General features: G+C 37.7%; 1 protein-coding gene across 1 annotated transcript in view; it reads right to left on the reverse strand.

Moving 5' to 3' along the window:
• The window catches only part of MOXD1 (monooxygenase DBH like 1), an 87,908-nt gene that overhangs the window by 56,863 nt on the left and 7,054 nt on the right, over positions 1-23,991 (reverse strand). Inside the window, exons 2-4 of the mRNA XM_040627805.1 lie at positions 10,095-10,241; positions 8,293-8,460; positions 8,085-8,168 (exon numbers count right to left, since the gene is read on the reverse strand). Coding sequence (XP_040483739.1) covers positions 8,085-8,168; positions 8,293-8,460; positions 10,095-10,241 — 399 coding nt within the window. The remainder of the gene's footprint in view (positions 1-8,084; positions 8,169-8,292; positions 8,461-10,094; positions 10,242-23,991) is intronic.

A 23,991-nucleotide genomic window follows, 5' to 3' on the forward strand; every position in this document is an offset into this window, starting at 1 on the left:
GTCTGCATATTACCATACTTCTTCTTACACCTATTTTGCCATCAACACCCAGAATCCAACATAAATATCCTAGTACGGATTTAGTCTTTTCGATAAAAGGGCTGTTCATTAATTTATTTACCAATTTTTATAGCCAACAATTATCAATACATGTGCTAATGCTTTTCAATTTTGTTGCCCAAACTTTTAGACTACTTTTTAAAAAAATGAACTAGATTAGGAGTAGAGTTGGGTGGTAGAAGAGCAACAAAGAAAAATAAATATCTTTTTCTGTCTGTTGAAAATAGTGTTATTTAAGGCCACAGAATGGAAGGCTGATGGGTGACCTAAGAATGTGAAAGAATATTTCCCAGAGCATAGTCACCAGCTGGCTTTTATCCTTACTTAGACAAGAACAGGAGGAAATTAGCTTAAATTTCATTTGGGTTAGAAAAATGGAAGCTAAGCTATGAAATCTAATTCCTAGGGAATCTTTTCTTCAAAATAAAATAGAAACTGACTTCCTACCGTGGTTTCAGTGCAGCCCTGATAAGTATGAGAAAGTACTGGATGAAGTTTGAGTCGTCCATCTCTATAATCCCCATCAAGAGAAGAAAACGAGCAATTATGAGCCTTTCATGCAACAGGTGTTTTCACTTGTATTCATTTCATCTTCCCTGGAAATTATTTTTCCTACTTTACAAGCGAAGATAGAAACTCTGAACGTTAAGTTTGCCCAAGGTCATCAAGCTAATGAAAAGCAGAGTTAGGATACGACCCCTCCCTATCTCCAGAGCCTCTACTATGCACTGTACCAACCCCTAAGCTCTGCTCACAATGGCACTTTTAATTTCTATCCTTATTTAAAACTGACATTATGTCCAAGATTTAGATTTATTTACTCATTTATTTAGATTTATTTCATTTAGGTTACTTCCAAGATTTAGAGGTATCTGAAATCCGATGTAAATTGGAAATATAGCTACTATTTATGAGCTATCTAATACATGCCAAAGATGAGAGAACTCCATGAATATTATTGCATTTGATAATGGTAGTTATCATTTGAGACAAGTACAATTATCTCCATTTACAGATGGGAATCTAGGTTTCAAAATACATTCTAGGAGAGCCCAGGCCCAAGGGACTAAAGAGAGGGACCTTTAAACTTCAAGGGAAGCAACAGGGTCCTAAGCATTCTTACCCCAGCAAGCCTTCACTTTTAGGTTTAGCAAGTCATAGATATTTAGAAGTAAAAAGAGCCATTTGAAATCATCGGGTCCAATCCCTTTATCTTTCAGACAAGGAATTTGAGGACCAGGGAGAGGTTAAGTACTTTCTCAAAGGTCGGAAAGCTAATTAGTGACAGAGTTAGCAATAAATCACTTCCATGAAAAGACATGCTTTCAAAGTGAATTCAATTACCCTGTACTCTCAAGTGGCTATTAAGAACACCCAAGTAGCTAGACAATCTCCAATGTTTCTGTCAAGTAGATGTAACTTAAGAAGATCTAGAAAGAACTTTGCAACGCTGAACAATCTAAGACAGCAATCTTTAAAATGCGCTAATTTGACTCAACTCATTGTTAGAAGCAGAATTCTACCCACTTTTTTATGTGAATGGCCAAATATTTTCATCTCTTCTAGTGGATAAGAGATATATAAAATTTCAGATACACTGAAATATACATACATGCATATATATAATTATATATATATATATAATTATTTTGGTATTTATAAACTTTGGATGACAAATTCCTAAAGAAGAGGATTCTTATGATTTTACAGCATAATTTTTCTAGAAGATAAGGAATTTCCCATTTTGTCCATGGGTGACAAAATGCACAGTGCCAGGGGTAATGCATTGGTATTAAAAATTTAATAACCAAATTAAGTGTTGCCAAATATTTAAAAGGAATGGAAAGTATTTTCACAGAAGGCCTACTTTGAAAGTTAATTTCTTTCAACACACTAAATTGATCTAGCTAAATATCCCAAGATTTGCTTTAGGAGAAACGGTTAAATTGGTAAAAAGACAAAGGGAAACATCGGTAAGCCAAAAAAGTTCAAGAGAGTTGAATGTAAATGGGTGAAAATACAACCATTCAGTCAAAGGTCAATACCAAACACCTGCTAGTCTCCCACCTAATGAAGTGAAACTGAAGGTGAACACATGAAAAAAGAATGAGAACTAAAGCATATTTGGAAATGCATCCTGAAGACAAACCAAAATGCTATTTCCATCAGGGAAGAAAAATCACATCAATAAAAATACATTTTGGGATATCATTTCAGGGGGAAAAAGGAAGAAGATATACTGAAAAGAAGAAATCATTCTAATAGTTGTCAAGTCATGTAGTTTGACACTGAAAATTCTTACAATTTACTAAATTTAACCTGGAAGTCTTACACATTTTCGGAAATAGAAATCCTCCATCATACTTGACATTTCCGAATATGTTAATGCTGAAGTTTCCCATGTGATGGTGTCCTTTAATTTAGAAGAAGAAGGAGGAGGAGAGGAAGAGGAGGGAAGATGAGGAGGAGAGGAAGAAGCAGCAGCAGCAGGAGCAGGAAGGGGAGGAGGATGGTGAGGAGGATGGGAAGGAGGAAGGGAGGAGGAAAAGAGGAAGAGCCAGAGCCAAACCGGGAGAGAAGGAAGAAGGAGGACGAGAAGGAAGAGAAATAAACATAATAGGGAAACTGACCAGCAACATTTATTTAACATGGTACGTAAACCCTAATGTTCATGCCATGTGTCTAGGACAGGAAAATCAATTTTTGAATGACTATTTCATGGCTATACAGTACTCTGGCTTCAAGAACATTTCACAGTCATTCAGTATCAATTATTATTAGATGTTCTTGTCCTCGGAAACATTCCCCCAAATTAAATTATTCAGATTTATGAATGGCACCAATGGAAAAGAACAGCAGCATCTAGTATCATGTCAAGAAAGATGTTCTGTTCAGTAGCAAGTTCAGAGCATCTCTCTTCCTGCATCTATTGATGAAGAATGATGATAGCATTTTGTTTATCCCAACTTCACATTTCTCTACAACAGAAGGTGGCCTCCCTAAATGGAATGAGGGACAATCTAGGTTTTATTTGGAATTCTGACTGTTGAGAAAGAGTTGACTGGTTCAGGATCCCTCAGCAACCCAGACACCAAGGAAGATGATTGATGGATTAGCGACGGTGTATTGCTAGTGATCTACGTAGTTTTGTTTCATTGCTTTATTTAACAAACACTATATGGCAGGCATTGTTCTAAATACATATGTTAAATTCCTTTGATTCACTTAATAGTCACTACAATCCTATTAGGTGAGAACTATTACGCCCATTTTCCAGATGAGAAAACTGAGGCACAAGGAAGTAAATGATTTGCTAGAGGTCACACAAGAAGTAAAGGTAATCCTCTCTTAACACCCAGCAATGGTCAACCTTTCAGCATAATGCTCTTTCCTTTTCTGGGTCTCCTCACTAAACAGCAGTTTTCAATGAAAAGTCATTCAGACAGCAACACTGGGGGAATAAAAAGGCCTGATAATAATAGTTGGGTTTATTAAGAGTTTTCTACATGTCAGATACTGTGCTAAGTGGTAATAATTTTTTAACTGCTATGTAACCTTCAGTCCAACTAATCCCATAAGGAAGTTACCATTAGAATTTAAATGATAAAATGGAGCTGTGGGTGACAAATCAGTTTCCCACGGATAAACGACTAAAAATGGAAAGAAAGTGTCCAGATCTGGCCCATCAGAGCACAGAACCCGCCTATGAGACCACGAGGCTTACTGCCTCCCTATTGGAAAGGTGGGCCTTTAAGGCCAGATGGCTACGGGTTGATGAGTTAACCCGGCTGTTTTTCTTTTTTCTCCTCTTTAACATAATAGGCCGTCAACAATTATTTATTAAATCAAGTAAGATAGATCATGTTTAAAGGGAGTTAGGAGTTCAGTTTATCTATGAGAGAATTCTCTGACAATAAAAGCTCCATTAAAAAAACCCACAAACCCAGTGTGTTAAACCGACTGATAACTCAGCTTCTAGCAGAGCATATCCAATTGTTACTATCGGGTGACAATGATATCACTACTATTGACTAAAGAGAGTGGAAAGACTCACTTTCTCCCAAAAATTTAAATTTAAGGTAAAGTTACTTATTTGGCAAAGCTTAAATAGGGTCATATTCAAATATGGAGGTTTGGGCTGGACAGTGGGTCTTGAGAGAGTCACTTCTCACTTGAGAAGTGTGGTTTTAGTATAAGTTACTAAGAGTTTTCTTTGTATAATCTCCATATCTGTTTTCTAGTGTGATCTGCTGTCATCTGAAAATACAAATATTTTCAAATCATAATTTTAAACATTTTTCACAAAAATCAAAATACAAATCAATAAATTAGAATCACAAGTGAATTCAAACCACCAATACTTTTTATCACAATCCCATTAGCCCTGCAGATGAAATTATTGACCTTTGTTAGTTTATACTTTTAGAAATTATTTACCTTTGTTAGTTTGTAATTTTAGAAAATATTCACCTTATTTCATATTTTTGGTAGTAAATAATTTTTATCATTACATGATTAAAATTTAAATTAAAAATGTAATTAATCTTTTTAATTTTAGTCATTTGCATTGACTATATTCACAAACAGTCGCTGATATATTTTATTTATCTGCTTGGTTTTATAGTTATTACAACTACAAAATGTATATTGGGCAATACTACTAACATTTAGACTGCAAGTACACACTTTTCTTTGTTTGAAATAAGAGTCCAGACAAAATTGATTTCTCACAATATTACTATCATCAATATGTTCTTAAAACTCGCTGCAAATGACTCAGAATACAATACAATATAAAAGCAATGTTCTTTTTTCTGAGAAAGTACTTTTTTTTTAATCAGAGAAGAACCGCAGCTTTTTGATCCAGTGATTTGTGGGACATAAAATAAGGAGCAAGGACAAGCACCTCACTGATGGCTTTTCCAAAACATAGGAGTCTTTGATTCTATGAAAAGAAGATATGTTTTCCTTAAATTACTAGAAATCATCTCTGCTAAGGGAAAGAGAATGGAAATTAGGTAATTTCTTAAGGTAAGTTTTAGATCTATGAATTCTACTGTAGAAACGTATTAAAATTCTATTGTAAACTGGCATAAGCCACAAATTAAAACTGTTTTTTTAAGACTGTCTCAAAACAAAAACAACCCGAATTATTTTTACAATCTCTATTTTTAAAGATTTATTTATTTATTTGAGAGAGAGAGAAAACAAGTGAGGGGCGGCGCAGGGGGAGAGGGAGAGAGACTGTCCTCGAGCAGACGCCTGCTGAACAGGGAATCTGAGGCAGGGTTGGATCCCAGGAACCTGAGATCATGAGCGGAGCCGAAATCAGGAGCCAGTCACTTAACCGACTGAGCCACCCAGGCGCCCCTATTTTTACAATATAAATATTTTGAATTTATTTTCTAAGTAAAGCTTTCTCTTCCCTTTTTGGGTTTTTTTCTTTTTAAGACCTTATTTTTAAGGAATCTCTACATCGTGGGGCTTGAATTCACAACCCTGAGATCAAAAAGTCACGTGCTCCTCTGACTGAGCCAGGCAGGCGCCCCTTCTCTTTTTGTCTATTATCCTACTTAGGTTCATTTCTGAGTAAAATATTTCATAATACTTAACGACCTTAAACGCATTTTAGGGTTTAACAGCAAACTCAGGAATCTATTCTATACGTGGTCTTCTTTTTTTTTTTTTTTTAAGATTTTGTTTATTTATTTGACAGAGAGAGAGACAGCCAGCGAGAGAGGGAACATAAGCAGGGGGAGTGGGAGAGGAAGAAGCAGGCTCATAGCGGAGGAGCCTGATGTGGGGCTCGATCCCAGAATGCCGGGATCACGCCCTGAACCGAAGGCAGACACTTAATGACTGAGCCACTCAGACGCCCCTCTATACGTGGTCTTCTTAAGAAATAATGGAAATTAAAATTCCAACCACTGACCCTCTGCCCCTGCAGCACCCAAATTTTGTATAACCACTCCTCTCTCCCTCAAATCCCCTCTTGCTAGGGGTAAAGAACTTTCATTATTTTATAGAACTCCAAATACTTAATACATGCCCACAGACCTGAGTACTACTATGATAAGCATGCAAAGGAAAATTCTTAGATGGGGTACCAAGTAAATGTCCTACATAGAGAGCTGGAATATAGACTGACTCCCCTTAAGAGCAGACAATTTTTTTTCCATTCAACTTAATTATTAACATTAATAACGACTAGGAATAAAAATGCATGAATGTAAGTGGTTAAGGACTTCCTATCCTATCAATCAGCATTTGCTGAAAAATGATCAAGGGACCCATTTTGTGAAACATTTACTTTCATTTCTGACCCTGTAGTTTTTTACATTTGTCCCTGAAGCTGAGTTCCCATTAAATTGGCTGTAAATGACACACGACACACAGTACTATATGACACCTAGTATATATAAATAAATATACCATTCTCTTTTCTGAGAAAGGCTTTTATTTGGCATAAGGGAAGTGCTTAGGCATGGTATCGAGGCACATGCAAGAAACAGAAAATAACATTGCATAGAGAAAAGTGGCTCATTTGAAGTCTCATTGTTGGTAAGTCTTCTGATTGCACAAATACTCCACAAATACTCAGGACTACTTAGTAATTCAGTAAACATTCCCTCAACCTACTCCTCTTGTCTCTGTAAGTAGTTAGAATCACATGTGTAAACAAAACACAGCTCTGTGTCACCAGACAAATATATCAGAAATTAACAAATTTAAGACACTTTATAGAATGTACTCGGTGTTTCCATCTCTGCCAAAATGTTTCGATGATGGACCACCCTATACGGACAAGAAACCAGGGCATGACCCCAGAGCTACTTATCTGAGAGCGTGTAGTTAGTTCAAAAGACAACCTGAGAGTCAAATCTATGTACTTCCCTCTGGATTCTAGAATCTACAAGTTTGCTCCCTTCTCACAACCACTCTGCTTTGTTACATATGGGGGCTGACAAAAGCTGATGACGTCAGCCTTCTGAATGTTTAGAGTATTTGGGTGCCCGATTGAATTCTATCTTATTCTTTCCTGTGTCTAGGACACTTTTCCTACATGCCTACTATAGGCTCTTTGAGTGCAAGGATTACAGATTCAGCCTCTGTGGAACTACCAAAAGGTTCCTAGCGCAGAGCCAAGGACATGAAATTCCATAAAAATACTGTTCATTCACTAACCAGATGCAAAAGTTTTGGGAGACTATTCCTGGTAGAGGTGGGAGGGAATTACAGGCCACAGGCAAACTGGGCTTCTTTCTTACTCAATTCTGAATTTTTTAATTCTGTAGGAATCCACGAATTTTCCTGGTTTCCTATTTTCAAAAAATCACTATAAAAATTGTTTTTATGACAATATCCAACATTTACAATGAAGCAGACATTCTCAAACAATATTGGTGGGGAATGTAATCTTCTTGTATATAATTTATTAATATGCAAATATATCATTTAAATGGAAACTCCAGCAATTCCAACTGCACAGTGTTGCCTAAGAAATAACTAGTGTTGGGGCTTCTGGGTGGTTCAGTCAGTTAAGCTCCCGACTCTTGATTTTGGCTCAGGGCATGATCTCAAGGTCCTAAGACAGAGCCCTGCGTCAGGCTCCCCACTGAGCACGGAGCCTGCTTGAGCTTCTTCCCTTCTCCCTTCCCCTCCCCTTCTGCTCCTCCCTGCCCACCTTGTGCACAGATATGCATGTGCTTTCTCTCTCAAATAAATAAATAAAATCTTTTCTAAAAAAGAAGAAACAACTAGTAGTGTTCAAATGCATCCCAAAACTTTTACCTTAAAATGTATAATTAGGAGACAAAAACCAAAATCTTGTCTACAATCCAAGATTTCTCTCTAAATTCAGTGACTCCTAAGACAGGGTGTGAGTCAGAGAAGCCAGTTCTTTGTTCTTGAAGTAACTTCCATATACTTGAAAATCATTTCTATTTTTTTAGTCATTTTCCCTTTAACAACAATTTCTCCTCCATTCACACACATTCAATTCAGCCTGTGAGTGAGTCACATACCTTTATTACATGATGCTTTTCCTGGAACACAGGGATCTTAAACATTTGACACCAGTAGGTCGTACCTTTGTTTGGGATGGGGACCTGTCTTAATAAAAAGGGGAGGGGGACACAAAGTCACACTATTAAACACAGCAGTGTAAGTAAACACTCTTACACGCTTTCAATAAGCCCACCCTTTCAATCAAAAAACCTGAAACAAACTTACGTCCTGATTCAACAGGTCAAAGTATGATATGGCTGTAGACAACACGTTGGTTTTCTCGGGATTCAACAGCCGTAGGCTCTTGGTGCCACGATTGGAGTCATGGTACTTGGGGCCGGCTTCGCCCGCATCTTCATGGTGGTAAGCCCAGATCACTCTCACCGTGCTCTCCTAGTGATCAGACAGGGGAATCATTAGGTCTCATGAGAGCACCTTCCCTACCACTGAGCTGAGTTTAGGGAACTCTAGTGAAAGCAGGATAGAGACGTGAAGAAAAGAGAATAATGACATTTAGAGCCCTCAGTATGGTCTCTAGCATTAATTGTGTCCATTTGATTAAATCAGTAAGTATCCAAATAGACAAGGTTCTTTTTGGATGAAACGGTCTCTCTCAGCACGCAAGATTACGTCTTCCAAGAGAGAGCTACGAGCAACTGACTCAGGGTTATGCTTTTATGCCCATGGCAACGGTCAATCATCATCACGCTAGGCCTGCAAACTAGCAACTCGTAGTTACCAAGCAAATATTCTTGTTAAGATGCAAGGATTCTAGAACATTAAAACCTGTTGTAATGCCATGCAACGTTTTAGGGAAAATCAATAAACAGAATGAAAGTTAAAATGACTTTCCAGGTCGGCATCTTTACGTTCATAATAGATTTTTCCCAGGCACTAGCCCAGTCACATGTATGAATTGACAGAAAGAGCAAACACAGGAGGAATTTCTGATTTGGGGTTTATTATCCTAGAATCTAGCTTTAGTCATTTATGAATCCTGGGAATTTCCAAGAGACTAGGGGATCCCAACTAGGGAAAGTACTGTCAGGTGAAATTGGTTTCCACTTAGCAAACAAGAAAGATTGCCCAAGGGATGCTGGGGCAGGGGGAGGGCTTGCTGAGGTATAAAGAAATTGTTCGGTCCTCCCACAGATAAAGGTGTCTTTGCCAGAACTTTGTAACAAGAACTTTGAAAATAAATAATAAAGCAAAAGCTATTTATTTTAAAAGCTATATTCTTTCTTAATAAGTCAAATGACTATAATTATTTTTCCAATTAAAATATAATTGCACTGTATATTACATAAAAAGTGATCCATGTTTTTGCATGTGTTTTTTTCCTCCTCTTTTACTCTTTATGCTGAATGTTAATCAAAACTGCTTCAGATTTTTACATTCCCATTTTTAAAGCATTGATTTATCAAATAAAAAAACATAATTTGATTGATCTATACAAAATGAAATCGATCCAAGAAATTCATGGAAACTTCCCAAATAACACATGAATTATATACTGTCTAAATATTTAATTTGCATATGCATAAAGATATTAATGTTTGTATGAAGTCAATAAGAAATCTTGTATAACATGTCGGTAGGCAATTTTAATCAATCTACTATTCATCTCGACTTTAGAAATTTATAAAAATGAACCAGTCACAAATCAGATGAATTAGACCCTGATATTCAGTATCATCATTCCCTCTTCTGTAATACATTTTTACCAACCTTCATCTACTGTGTATCCTCAAACTTTATACAGAAAAAGCTAGAAATCTTACAGATAAAATCATACTCACTTTAAATGGCCCTTGAAAGTTTGAGATTCACACAAAAATTGCCTTTCTTGAAATGTGTAGTTAGATTTTCTGTGGCTTCCAAAAAGATCTCAAAGATATTCTAAAACAGACTTGTGACTCTGTTTTCAAAGGTTATTTTTAAATATTTGTTCCTTTTATTCTACACAGTGTTTCACAACCGTAAGCATACAATATGTTCATGCCTGCGTTTTCTCGTAGACTCCTTACCGTTATACTCTTGTCGTTTACGTCACATGTGTGCAGTTCTCTGGTAAATTCAATTATTGTGTGGGTGCTATTTTCCATGGCATATTCCAGGTGGTAATCTTGCTGACCATCTTTTTTCAACTCTCTGTTTGTATTTGTAAAATAATCCTGTAGAAAATACGGGAAAGAAAAATTAGGACACCCCAGATTCAGAGTGAAAAGAATTTACATTAGGAATGGTTATAGGACTTTAAAAAACTGATTCTGGGTTTGCTTATTACAAAGTCCTGTATCTATAGTCATTTTTAAAGTCCTGGGAATTTTCAAGGAGCTAGAGTATCCAACTAGGAAATCAGTTCCCTATAAAAGTGGTCTGTGTTTGAACTTCCAGCCCTTCAGGAAAATGGGATATGGATTTACAATACCCTAGAGCATTGAAAGAGATGGAAAAGACAGACATTCAAGATCACCTAGTACTTTTCTTTCATTATACAAACAAAAAGAGGAACGTCAACACTGTGAAATGGCTGGCCCCAAAATGAACTGACTAGTTTGTGACAAAGATAGAACCAACCCCAAAGTAAGCACTTTTTCCAGTGTTATACCAGGTGGGGCTTCCCTGTACCTCTCCTAAAAGCAAAGAGACTGAGGTTATAGGTCATTTCAGCATGTGCTTTAATAGCAAAAGCTTATTAAAATGAAATACGGTGGAAAAGTATGGAAAGAAATGAGCCTCGTTGAATTACCGGATATCAAAAAACTGGGGAAATTTTGTTTTTATGAATCAGCTGTGATTTTTTTTTTAAAGATTTTATTTATTTATTCGACAGAGATAGAGACAGCCAGTGAGAGAGGGAACACAAGCAGGGGGAGTGGGAGAGGAAGAAGCAGGCTCATAGCGGAGGAGCCTGACGTGGGGTTTGATCCCATAACGCCGGGATCACGCCCTGAGCCAAAGGCAGACGCTTAACCGCTGTGCCACCCAGGCGCCCCCAGCTGTGATTTTTGTACTAAACTTGATCAGTGGTATACAGATCACTTCTGGGAGGTAGACAATGCAATAGAGAGGTCATGGACTTCGAAGTCAAATGGTGAGGACCTGACCCCTAGCTCTACCCCTAAATAGCCTTGGAGAATTGTCGAAGTCAAACTCTGTGAGCTTTTGTTCTACCATTAGTAAAATGGGGATAATACATACCTATTTTATGGATTTTGAAAGTTGAAGAAATGAAACAGTGTGTGAGGGGAAACTGCCTACAATGGTTATTGCCCATTTAATGCTAATTTCCTTTCCCCTTTTGCAATGTTTCCCTGCACCATATACCACTTACTTGCTATATTTTATCATTTGCCTACTATCCTACCACTTGGCCCTTACTAACATATTACTATATTATAAAACTCACGGTGCTAATTTTCATCACTTACAGACACCAAATTTGCTAATTTTCATCACTTAAGACACCAGATTTGCCTTAATTGTACTGGCCTGTCCGTACATGATGATACTTTGTTTTTAAAAAGCCACAAATGGCTGATTTAGAAAATGCATGCTGAAATATAATCACAATTATTTTTATTAACACCAAAATTACATTTGAAGAAATGATTGCCATGCTTAGCAAAATAAATAAATAAATAAATAAATAAATAAATAAATAATATCAGAAAAAAACTTAAATGGTAAATGTACACTCAAATGGATGGCATTTGGCATTTTTATTCCTAGTATCTTTTTAAGGTAGCTATCAAGTATGTGTAAATTTGACACCCAGATATTTGCTCAAACCCATTACTGGTGATGCACAGAGCCCAACTAACCTTTTTTTTCCACCCTGGTGACAACTACAACTCACTGAGTACATCCCACCCACCAGGCGCAGTTTAAGCATGTATTAATACATGCACACGCATTAACTCATTTCCACCTTCACATCAGGTTATGAGATAAAACTATTTTCCTATTTCACAGATGAAGACACTAAAGCACAAGAAGGTTAAGCATCTTGGGCGCCTGGGTGGCTCAGTTGGGTAAGCGGCTGCCTTCTGCTCAGGTCACGATCCCAGGGTCCTAGGATCAAGTCCCATGTGGTTCTAGGATTGAGTCCCAAATCAGGCTCCCTGCTCAAGAGGGAGTCTGCTTCTCCCTCATTCCCTTCCCACCAACCCCCCCACTCGCCGCTTATGCTCTCTCTTTCTCTCTCTCTCAAAAATAAATTAATTAACTAAAAATATTTTTAAAAAGAAGGTTAAGCATCTTGTCCAGAATCAAACAGCTGGTAAGTAGAAAAGCCAGTATTTAAAACCAGTCTGACTCCAGTCTGTATCCTTCTTCACTGCTATACACCGTAGTGGCCACTGCAGGAAAAGTATGGGTTAGTTTGTATTTTTCTGTCTACAAATTAGCTACATTAAGGTTTTTTGTCTTGTTTATTTTATTTTTTACATAAAACGTTATTTTCTCTACCTCTCAAGTTGGGGGCTGTCAAAAAATTTATTCTGAGAACCGGTTGTAACTATGAAAACAATTCAAATGAAATATTCCTGTCATACTGTGATTTGCCCACTTTGGATCACACAGATTTTCAATATGTAGATGAAATAACAATGTCTATAGACAGCGAGGGATTCGGATAAACTGTGCCTTTATACTGAGTTCACATTTCACTACATGACTCAAGCAATCACAGTTTTTGCAAACAAAAAGAATACAACACAAAATGCAATCAGTTCGAAGAGTAGAATAATTAGCCTAGTCTTGCAAATATGTTTCCAAACCCATTAGTCCCACAGAATATCCAGCTGGCTCGCCAACTTTTCATTCCCTCTATTTGCACTCACCAGTAACCATTCCTTTCAGCTATTCTACCTTTTTCTGGTTTTTCAGATAACTTAGCTATGAGAAAATGGGAGAAACTTCACTCGGGTCTCCCTGAGGGTCCCTTGAGTGCGTCTACCCTACGCAAACCGCTGAGTGTTCAATACTGTGGGAAGACAGCTGCCAGTTAGGTCATAGCTCTAGACTCCTGGCAAAATGTGATTGTCTAAAAGATGCTGGTATCTTTAAACTTATGGAGGGAAACATGAATGGATTTTATTATAACTGAAATGTGAAATATCCTACGTACCACCGTAATTCCATTATATTTTCTCCACATTTTCCAGTTCTTAAGGCCTATTTTGACACGTCTTCAGATTTGAGCATAGTAGCATAGCTTAGCTATCAAGATAGTATTATCAGTTACATGTTTCCTTGAGCTGGGCCCTTCCTAATGCTTAGAAATCCATGTGTTAATCCCTTACTGTTTTCTCAGGAGACCTCTCGAGACAAATATTCTAACCTTCTCCGCTTAAGATGCCAGCATTTCCCCACCTCAGCTTATGATCACGCATCTCACTTTAAGAGAATTTCAGTTATGATACATGATAGCTCACATCTTGCCCTCCTTCTATCTTAAATAATATTCACTTTTTGGAATCATTAAAAAAATACTAATCTAAAAGAAAGCAGGAGAAGAGAAATATAAAACAAAGACCAAATGGGACAAGTAGAAACCAAATAGATGTAAATGAAATAAAAGGGAAATATTACATTAGATCCTACAGACATTAAAAGGTTAATAATATTATGCACATCTAGATGTAAGAAACTTGGATAATTTAGATGAGAAACAGGCAAAGTTTGAAAGACACAAACCAGCAAAATTTATTAAGGAAAACAGATACTCTGAATAGCCCTATAGTCTACTCGCGGGTGAAAACCTTCCTACAAAGAAAATTCTAAGTCAAGTTGCTTTCACTTGGAATTTTACCAAATATTTAAGGAAGAGGTAATATCAACCCTTTACAGTTCTTTTAGAAGATAAAGAACAAGGAACACTGCCCAACTCATTGCTTGTTGCCAGCATTACCCTGATACCAAAATCAAAGACATTACACAAATATGTATTAGCAAATAGAACTTAGTGATTTTTAAAAAAAGAATAATATATCATTATCATGCAGAGTTGGTTCAACATTACAAAGTCAATCAATGCAGTTCATCATATTGAAGTCTAAAAAAGAAAACCACGCAATCATCTTAATAAATGCAGAAAAACCATTTGAAACATTCATTCATGGTAAAATCCTCAGTAAACTAGCAGCAGAAGGGTACGTTCTTAACCTTATAAAAAGCACCTATAAAAAAATCCTACAATAAACATCATAGTTAATGATGAAAGACTAAAGTCTTCCCCTAAGTTTGGGAAGAAGTAAGTCTTGGGAATAAGGCAAGGATGTCCACACTCCCCACTTCTGGACAGCCCCACTATTGACTGCCTACTTCTGACAGTTTATCTCTATTATTCCCACTCTCTAAGCATAAACATCAAATTCTGAAGAACCCTTGACATTATCTCCTTTCTTCATATTTAATCCTTTGGGAATCTCATCTACTCCACGGAGTTTCCAATCACCAGCTTCATTCAGTATCACATATCCAAAAGTCTATCGCATAATTCTACTCAAAAGTCTTAGTGTTGGGGCGCCTGGGTGGCTCAGTCGTTAAGCGGCTGCCTTCGGCTCAGGATGTGATCCCAGGGTCCTGGGATCAAGCCCCACATTGGGCTCCCTGCTCTGCTGGGTGCCTGCTTCTTCCTCTCCCATTCCCCCTGTTTGTGTTCCCTCTATCGCTGGCTGTCTCTGTCAAATAAATAAATAAAATATTAAAAAAAAAAGTCTTAGTGTCATTTCAGAGTGCAATATATCCAAAATTGTATTCACCCTTTGTCTGTAAGATTCGTTTTCCTGAATTTCTTTCAGTATCCTGCTATCTTCCCAAATTCAAAACTGCAGTCTTCTTTAACTTCTTCCTCTGTTACTCACACTTCCACAATCCTATCAGCTCGACCTTTGAAAATATATCCCATCTTTTACTTCTACTCTATTACAACTTCTTCTACCTCACTTCAGACTACCACCTGCATTATTTATGTCAAAATCATTCTCAATGTGTCACTGTATTTTATTCAATGGTATATAGTACAAAGTTCTATAATTTAGATTCAAGTTTTTCTACCGTTTAGCCTAACCTGGTTTTTCAGAGTGTCTGTCATTAATCTTACCACATGATCTCTATTATCTATTATTCCCTTCAAATTCTGCTGTTTTCCATCTCTTCGCTTTTGTTCACACTCTTCTCTATACCCCCTACTCTCTTCACTCCACTGAGAAATCCTCTCCGCTAACTCCACCCATTGAAACTTAACTCCATTGAAACACTCCCTTCTTTCCAAGACTCATGACTTTATCTCCTCTATGAAGTTTTCTTTGATCATTCCAACTGGAAGTGATCATTCCTTCTTAGAATCCTTACTTCTCTTTTGCATTCCCATGTAGCCTGCAATATATTCTAGACATAGAATTATCTTCTCAACCATGTGGTAACTGCCTGGAAACAGAATGCTAATCTTATCAATCCCGTTATAAATTTGTACCTTTAATATACTTGTTTGCACTATAACTGGAACAAAAAGAGGGAGACAGATTATTTTCTCAATTGCTCTCAATTACATTTACATATGGTTAAGATCGGGGTGGAATGTGTTTAACCAGATGCTAGCATGAGTTTGAGTCGGCATGATCTGCCACGCAGACACATCTGGCACTTAAATCTGGGAACGCTGTTGTGACCTTCCAGCCCCTAAATGGACATGAATCTTATGAAACTGACATCAGCATTTAGAAGAAAAAAGTTTATGCATGCAACAGCTCTTTGAAATCCTTTCGCACTAAGAGGGCATTCCCTACCTATTTTAAAGAAATAAGGCAAAACAAAAAATAAATAAGCAAAAAAACAACGCAAAAAAAAAAAAAGATCTAAGAGAGAGAAACTTTTTTTCAGAATGTTTTCTAATGTGAATTTATATCCTGAGTGACTTGCATATTGCAGATGCTTATTAAATATGTGTAATTTTAAAAGGAGCATCCTGCCTTTCCTTTTGCTAATTCTAACTAAGGGGATAATTTTGGAAATAAAAGATAAGAATTCAAGAACCATCATCCAATATTCACATCTTAGTAGTATGTAAACAGTTTAACTTGGGGGGTGCAAAATTATTCCCCAGCAGCATTTTCTTTCTTCCTTCAACCTATATAAAAAAAATACGTGAGTTAAACAAACATAGTCTTAATGGTGTCGATATTTTACAATTAAAAAAATGGCATATTGGCAAACCTTAAAAGTGCAATTAAGTGAGGCAGGAGGGGAGAAAAAAGAAAAAACAAATCTGGGTCCTAAATTTCCTATCCTTCAACTGTTCTTGCCAGGAGCAAGAAAAGAAGGATGAGAGGGAGGAAAGAAGAGATGAAAAGAAAGCAACTTATCTGAAGAACAATCTTGAAAATCCTTCATGCAGATCGGCTCAACCTAAAAAGTATGCTCAGTGAGTTTAGCGGTTTCCCAACAGACAAAGGGATGCACGTTATCTGAGTGAATAATTACACGGAATCGTTATTTTGTACTATTATCCTTTGGGAAAAAAATAAATAACCTGCAGAATGAAATTGACAGTAAAACATCGACCAATTAGGAGGCTGAATACCAAGAATATCACCTAGAAATTTATATTCACAAAACCATACTGTATAGTACTTATAAGATATTTATGACATTCTCCCAGATCACTTTCACAATCTGATTTTCACCTTTACCATTAGAACAGAATGGCACCCCTGTGCCCCCACTGCAGGTCCCATTTGGCAAATAGAGCCAGACACAGCACTACTGAGCAGCCGTGATAAAAGCCATTCCTCAGCCAGCTTCCTATAGTGCTTGGTATTCTAGCACTTTTACAATAAAAATAGGAATATTGATCACAATGCACTCTCACTGTCATGGTCAGATGTTACAGCCGCTGTAAAAATCTAATTGTAGGATACGCACTGCACATATTATAAATTGACATCAAATGCTGATAAATAAAAGTAAGCTCCAATTAAGTACCATTTAAAAATGGACTTTATGAAGACAAGAGGGTTGAGGAGGATTCAGAGAATCATGATTCTGTAAAGATTTTGTAAAAGTTTAAAAATAAGATTTGAAGATGTTTTAATTATGTAAATTTGCAGAAGTCATTCTTTATGTTTTTCAGTTTTAATGTTCTATTAAGTGAAACATCAAGTTATGTTACTCTAGTTAAATGGCTGTTGTGGATTTTTCTCTAGATTTTCTTTCTTTATTTGACAGGTAGAGACAGCACAAGCAGGGGGAATGGCAGAGGGAGAGGGAGAAGCAGGCTCCCCACTGAGAAAGGAGCCCGATGTGGGGCTCAATCCCAGGACTCTGGGATCATCACCTGAGCCGAAGGCAGATGCTTTACTGACTGAGCCACGTGGTGACCCTTTATGTGGATTTCAATCATATTCTAACTCAAATATCTACATCTATCTCAAATATCTAACTCAAAGACCAACCTCAGGCTTCTGGAGTGGCTCAGTCAGTTAAGCGTCTGCCTTCGGCTCAGGTCATGATCCCGGGGCCCTGGGATCGAGCCCCACAACGGGCTCCCTGCTCAGAGAGGAGACTGCTTCTCCCTCTCCCCCTGCCTCTGACCCCTGCTTGTGCTCACTCACTCTCTCTCTCTCTCAAATAAAGAAATAAATAAATAATCTTAAAAAAAATCAACTTCAATATGAACTGTCATTAAGGTATTATTTTTTGCTTTTATCGTGGATTATTATTTTAATCAGGTGTTTGGCTTGTTTTACCTTTTAAAGATAAAATATTACCTGTTACCCTTGAAAATCTGAGTTGATAACTAGACTCCAGCAATAAAGTTAATCCGCAGTCGTGTCATAAAAATGAAACATGTTCTCACAGGATATTTTGCCTTTTGAACGCTAGGCTTTGAAAAAAAGGATGAAATATATCATTGAGCTTTCAAAATGCTGTGCGGCGAGAGTAAAGTCAGTCAGCCTGAGCATCCGTTGGCATTTATCACTTGGCGTGATAAGCAGGAGTCCTGACTGCCACTTTAAAACTAACATCCAAAAAGCCGGCTTTGAAAATCTGCACGATTGCTACGACCTCTTGTTAAAAAAACATGATTACACAGATGTTCAAATGGTTCTTACTCATTGTCAGTCTTTTTTCTCTCTCTTGAATAAAATCTCTGCAGCAGAAAAGCTTTGACTGGTACTGTGATAAGCAGGATGAAGTGAAAACTCTTCTGGGTGGAATAAAAGATATGAATAAACCCGGTTCAGCCTGGAAAACCGAATGTAAGCACAGCTGCAGGGGAACCTTGAGAAAAATGTTACCATCTGCCATCACTGTCTTCAACAGGTGCTTGTAGCATTTCCTCTTCTTTCTGAATCTCAAAAGCCTTGTGACTTCAAACATTCCTCTTTGTGATATCAATTTCTATAATAAGTGTTACGGTGGTTTAATAATATCAGTAGTGTAATAATAAATATTTTTGTGTTAAAGGGAATCTTTGATCCTAAAAATATCATAAACTGTATAAACAAACTCTATAATCTTCAGATTTCAGCGTAAGCAGGTTTTAATCAGTCATTTCTTCACTAATCTTAGAAATCGGAGCAGAATGTCAAAACAGAAGGGGCCTTGCCTTCTAGAAACCACTTCAGGTGAAACTGAAACTCTTTAGGTCTACTAAGGGATCTGTTAAATAGCTGCTGGAATGCTAAAACAGGAGCCCTGTTAGCTTGCGTTCCAATAAGGGACCCCCCCCCCAACAATCTGTTTGTTCTTCAAGCGCCACCTTCTGAAAATACACATCCTGGATTTTCTCAACAGCCAATGATCTCAGTTCAGTTTTCATGCAGAGTAATTTAATACTTTGCTATCATTATAGAATTAACAGAGATAGAATGTAAAATTAATATTTTGACTTTTTAGGTTAATGATAAACTTCAATGGAAAAAAAACCCCAGCAATTTCAGGTTTTATCATAGAAATAAGATGTTATTTTACCCTCATCCTATTCCACCATTTCAATTTTTTAAGATTTTAGATGACTTAACTACTCATGACCACTGTATGCAAGAAGTAAATTTTGAGACTAAAACTGGTTCCTTCCTCCCTCTCCCTCCCTCCTTTCCTTCCTTCCTCCCTTCCTTCTTTCCTTCCTTCCTTCCTTCCTTCCTTCCTTCCTTCCTTCCTTCCTTCCCCTTTCTTCCAACACATATTTCGTTGAGCAACTAGTATTTCTCAGCCTGCTGTAGGGCTGAGGCTACATGACTATACAGGGTAGCAAAGTCCCTACCCTGATCAAACTTATAATTTAGTTGAGGGGAGGGGGAAGCAGACAATTTAAAAATTATTTTTAATAATAATATAACCAAAATGTTTAGATAATAAATACTTAAAGGAGAATAAAACAGATTATAGAGAATAATTGGAAAGCCTTAAGGCTGAGTGATCAGAAAAGCCATTACTGAGGCAATGATACTTAGTCTGAGAAATAAATTGCAATTAGGAGCCAGCCACAAGAGGTTATAGAGGAAGCAGATTCCAGAAAAGAGGGCAGTTATGAGAAAAGACCTGAGTGGGGGTGGGTATCCAGTTTGAGGAAGCAAATAAAAGCCAGGTGCTGAACTACAGAGTGCCCAGGAAAGAGGTCAACAGGGATCAAAGGAAGTCCCAGACCTTGTGATACCTTACAGGTTAGGGTAGGGAGTTGAAATTTAATACTAAGCTTATATAAAAGTCATCTGAGCTTTAAGCAGCAAGTGACATATTCTGATTGACATGAAAAAAGTGTGTGTGTGTGTGTGTGTGTGTGTGTGTGTGTGTGTGTATTACTGTGGCTACCATGTAGAGGATGACAAGAAGGAATAAGAGTGTTGGTCAGAAGTCAGGAGTCATGGGGTACCTGGGAGGCTCAGTCAGTTAAGCGACCGACTCTTGGTTTCAGCTCAGGTCATGGATCTCAGGGTCATGGGACTGAGCCCCACGTCAAGCTCTGTGCTCACAGGGGAGTCTGTTTGAAGATGCTCTTCCTCTGCCCCTCCCCACACTAGTGTGTGTTCTCTCTCTTTCTCAAATAAATAAATCTTAAAAAAAAAAAAAAGATACGGGAGTCATGTAGTGGTCTGGGTGGTCTGTGCTTGAGTGGTAATAGTAAAAGTGAAGGGAAGAGGGCAGGTTTTTGATTTAGCTTAGAGGAAGGGTCAACAGGACCTGAAGATGTGTTTCATATGTGGGGTGAAGGAAAGAGAAGACAAAATAAAGACTCCTCAGCTTTGACTGGAGCTACCAGGAGCTGCCATTTACTGAGACTGGGAAGGCTGGGAAAGAAACAGGGTGAATGAGGTTAATCTTGAGGTGCCTACCTAGACATCTTCCTGGGGTGGGGAGGTCAGAAGACAGAGAATATGCAGACCGGAAGGAGATAAATCAAAATAATGCCACCACCAAGTTTCAGAAACTCACCAACTTCACATTCAGCTTCCCCCTGGAAGCCCTCCACACTCTTCTTCTGAGTATATACAAGTCACAATGTAGTCTTTTTCTTTCTTTTTTTTTTTTTCCAGATTTCAAATACACATTCACTATACATAATTCAAATATACTGAAACACACAGTAGGGAGATGAAATAGTTTCACACCCACTCTCATGGGGCAGTGCATGCCTGTCCACAGAGACGGGACAACTTCTGAGGCAGGGTGAAAAACAACATAGACAGTTTCCAATGCAGTTGCTAATATCTTCTCTTCTATTGAGTTCTTGAATAACCTAAAAGCATGAATGTGGAATAAAGTTATTTTCAGCATCACCATAAAGCTGGAAGACAACCTGAAAGACACCTGATTCTAGCTCCCACCAAAGGAGGAATTCTCTCAAAAATATTTTTTTAAAAAGACTGATTTATTCATTTGAGAGACAGAGCATGAATATGGGAGGGGCAGAGGTAGAGAGAGACAGAATCTCATGCAAATTCCCTGCTGAGGGAGGAGCCCAATGCGGGGCTCGATCTCATGACCCTGAGGTCATGACCTGAGCCAAACCCGAGTCGGACGCTCAACCGACTGAGCCACCCAGGGGCCCCTCTCAAAAATATTTTTAAGGAGATGATTACATAGTATTTAATACCTCTACTGAAAAGATCATGAATTTACAACTTCACAAAGCAATTCATTCCATTTTAAGAGCTTTCATTGTCAGAAATGCATTTGTTATACTGAGCTAAATAAAATCTTCTGCCTTTTAATATATTAATTGGGCCTTTTTTCCGTCCTTCTGGAGCCTAACAGGGAGCATCTAATCCATAGTTCCTGAGGAAGATTGTCCACTATTTCAAAAACAATGATCACGTTTTTCTAATCTTTCTTTCTTCAGGCAAAACATTGACAGCTGTTTCCCATTACCCAGGGAACCCCAACTTCCAGACATTTCAACCATGTTTGTAATCCTCTTTTAGATCTCTTAAAAATGTTATTCTAGAACTTATCTTCTGATGTGAGTAGCCTGGTACAGAGTATCTGTCGATATTACCTCCCTTGATGTAAACGGCAGAGTGTACAGGGTAATACCGCATCTGTGCGTTTAGCCAGCCCATATTCTGAGTTTAAAATGACCTAATATGTAGAACTTTTCCATAGGCATTCTAATTAAGTTCAATTTTACACATTTTATATATACACAACTCATTTTTTAACCAAGTGTTTAATTCTATGTGTATTCTCAGTGAATTTTTAACTTTTAGTTTCCTTTCATTATTTTAATATATCACCATCTTTGAGTCCTCATCCCTTAGTCTAATGTAGCCAGTCTGATATCAACATATTTTGGGTATGAATGTTTAAATATCTATGATTACGCCTAATTCGACTTTCTTAGTCCATCTCGTACAAGAAATGAGAGACCCTGCCAATTCCCTTACTGCCATTCAGATGTACCATTTATTTAATACTTCAACTACACGTCCAGCAAACCAAATGCAAAAGAAAATGCCGTCTTGTCAGTTTAATCTGTGTTTATTGAAACCAGGCTGGTCTCTGGTCATTCATGATGGCAAAGTAGTCACAAACGAATTACAGGTTTTCCTCAAATTTTCTTACAAAACGCTATCAATATCCCCCATCTCTACATTGAGCAGAAGCCTCTTCCCCAAGTTGAAAAGCTGCCGTACTTGTCTCCATGTCATCTCCTGCTAATTCTGACATTTCTCTGATTGCTTGATCGATTATAGTAACATCTTGTATTCAAGTACTTTCAATGCGCCACATAATTTGCTGAACAGCTTTACACGCCTGTTTCATTTAATTCTTACCAAAACCCCATGCTTTAGATAGCAGGAGTCCCTTCTTCATAAAGGAAAGTGTCACTTAGAGAGGCTAAGGAGTTTGCCAGGGACCACCCATCCAATAAGCAGCAAGCAGTCCCGGGATTCACACCAAGAATTCCTGCTTTTAAGTGTTCAGCTGTTATTACGCAAGCATTTCTTGATGACCTGCCAAGCAAGCACATGGAATTGTCGTCCCTGGTACCTCAGGAAGATGTGGCAACACTGACAGTCACCAACTTGTGAATGTTCCATCCAGACCCTAATAAAATACTAATTATCTACCACTCCCGCTACTATTCCCCCTCTCCCTTCTGCAGGGATAGCTTCAGGGCATTTCACTGCTTATTAGGACCCTTGGAGAACAGAAGAAGGAAGGGAGAAGATATCTATTTACATAACTGCAAAGACACTTGAGAATTTTTCCAAATACAAAGGGAGTCCATTTTGTTACTGTGAATTCTAATAAAAGATTTTAAAGTAGAACATTCCTCTTGGCTTAAATACAGGCTGAGATTATCCAGAACTTTCATTTATTAATGTTCCTTTGATGCCCTGTAACCATATGTAACTTACGAATTTTAGACTCTGTGTGGGCAGATATTCCTGTTGCCTAGAAATACAGCAGCTAGAACCAACTGACAAAAGGTGTATAGAAATGATAGAAAGCTATGAGGAAGAGAGAGATTTCTGGTTCAGCATATGTTGAAATATACCACTACCCACAGTCCTTCCGTTGCTACTCTTGCTTCAGCATGTAAATCTGAAAAAATACTCAGAGTTATCAATAACTCTGTCAAGCTCATCTCAGAAGCCTTTCCCTTTTAGGAAAATCCACTTTATTTTTCTATTTTATAAAATAATTTTCAGTATCTACACATACGCCAGCCCTTGTTTCAAACATCAAACTTCAAATGCACTCTAAATGACATGGTATGGAATTCTCCTTGGCATCCCCATGCCAGATGCCTGGAATCTTCCAAGCTTCTGTAGGTTGACCACAAAGGAGTCACCTGATTCTTATCAAAGAGCCTGAACACATAAGGTCAGTCAGTAGAGTTCCCAAACATGTCTGCCGGTCAGAATCACCTGGGAAACTAAAATTTATTCATGCCTATGTCCACCCCCTGAGATTGTATGAGATTTAATTGGTATGGGGGAGGGAGGGCAGTTACCTGGGCATTGGAATTTTTTAAAGACCCCCAAGTGGTGCTAATGTGCAGAGAAGTTTGGGGACTTCTGGCATAGGAAATATCTTTCTCAGTTTCTCAGCAATTTAGTTTTCTCTAACAAACCGAGATTTCCGTGTTTTCATTTTAAAATTGCCCAAAAGTTGGAAATCTGCCACAGTCACGTGTGTTTTGCTGATCTGGCTTCTCCAAGTTCTTTAGCTCTCTAATATTATGGCAGATGAGAAAGAACACAGAGTATAAGAGAAAAACATTCACACCTAGAATTAAGAAAGAAAGTTCTATAAAATCACCAAGTCTCTAGATCAAAGCCTGAAAGACTCTAGAGGAGCTTACACTTTCTGTGTAGCAATGCCACAGAAACAGAAAAGAGAGCTCATGTGGTTCAGACACATTTGTTAAAACATTAATTATATTTCTTCCAGGTAAGCAGTTTC

Source organism: Ursus maritimus, unplaced genomic scaffold, assembly GCF_017311325.1.
Source record: "Ursus maritimus isolate PB19 unplaced genomic scaffold, ASM1731132v1 scaffold_13, whole genome shotgun sequence".
NCBI classification, from domain to species: Eukaryota; Metazoa; Chordata; class Mammalia; order Carnivora; family Ursidae; genus Ursus; species Ursus maritimus.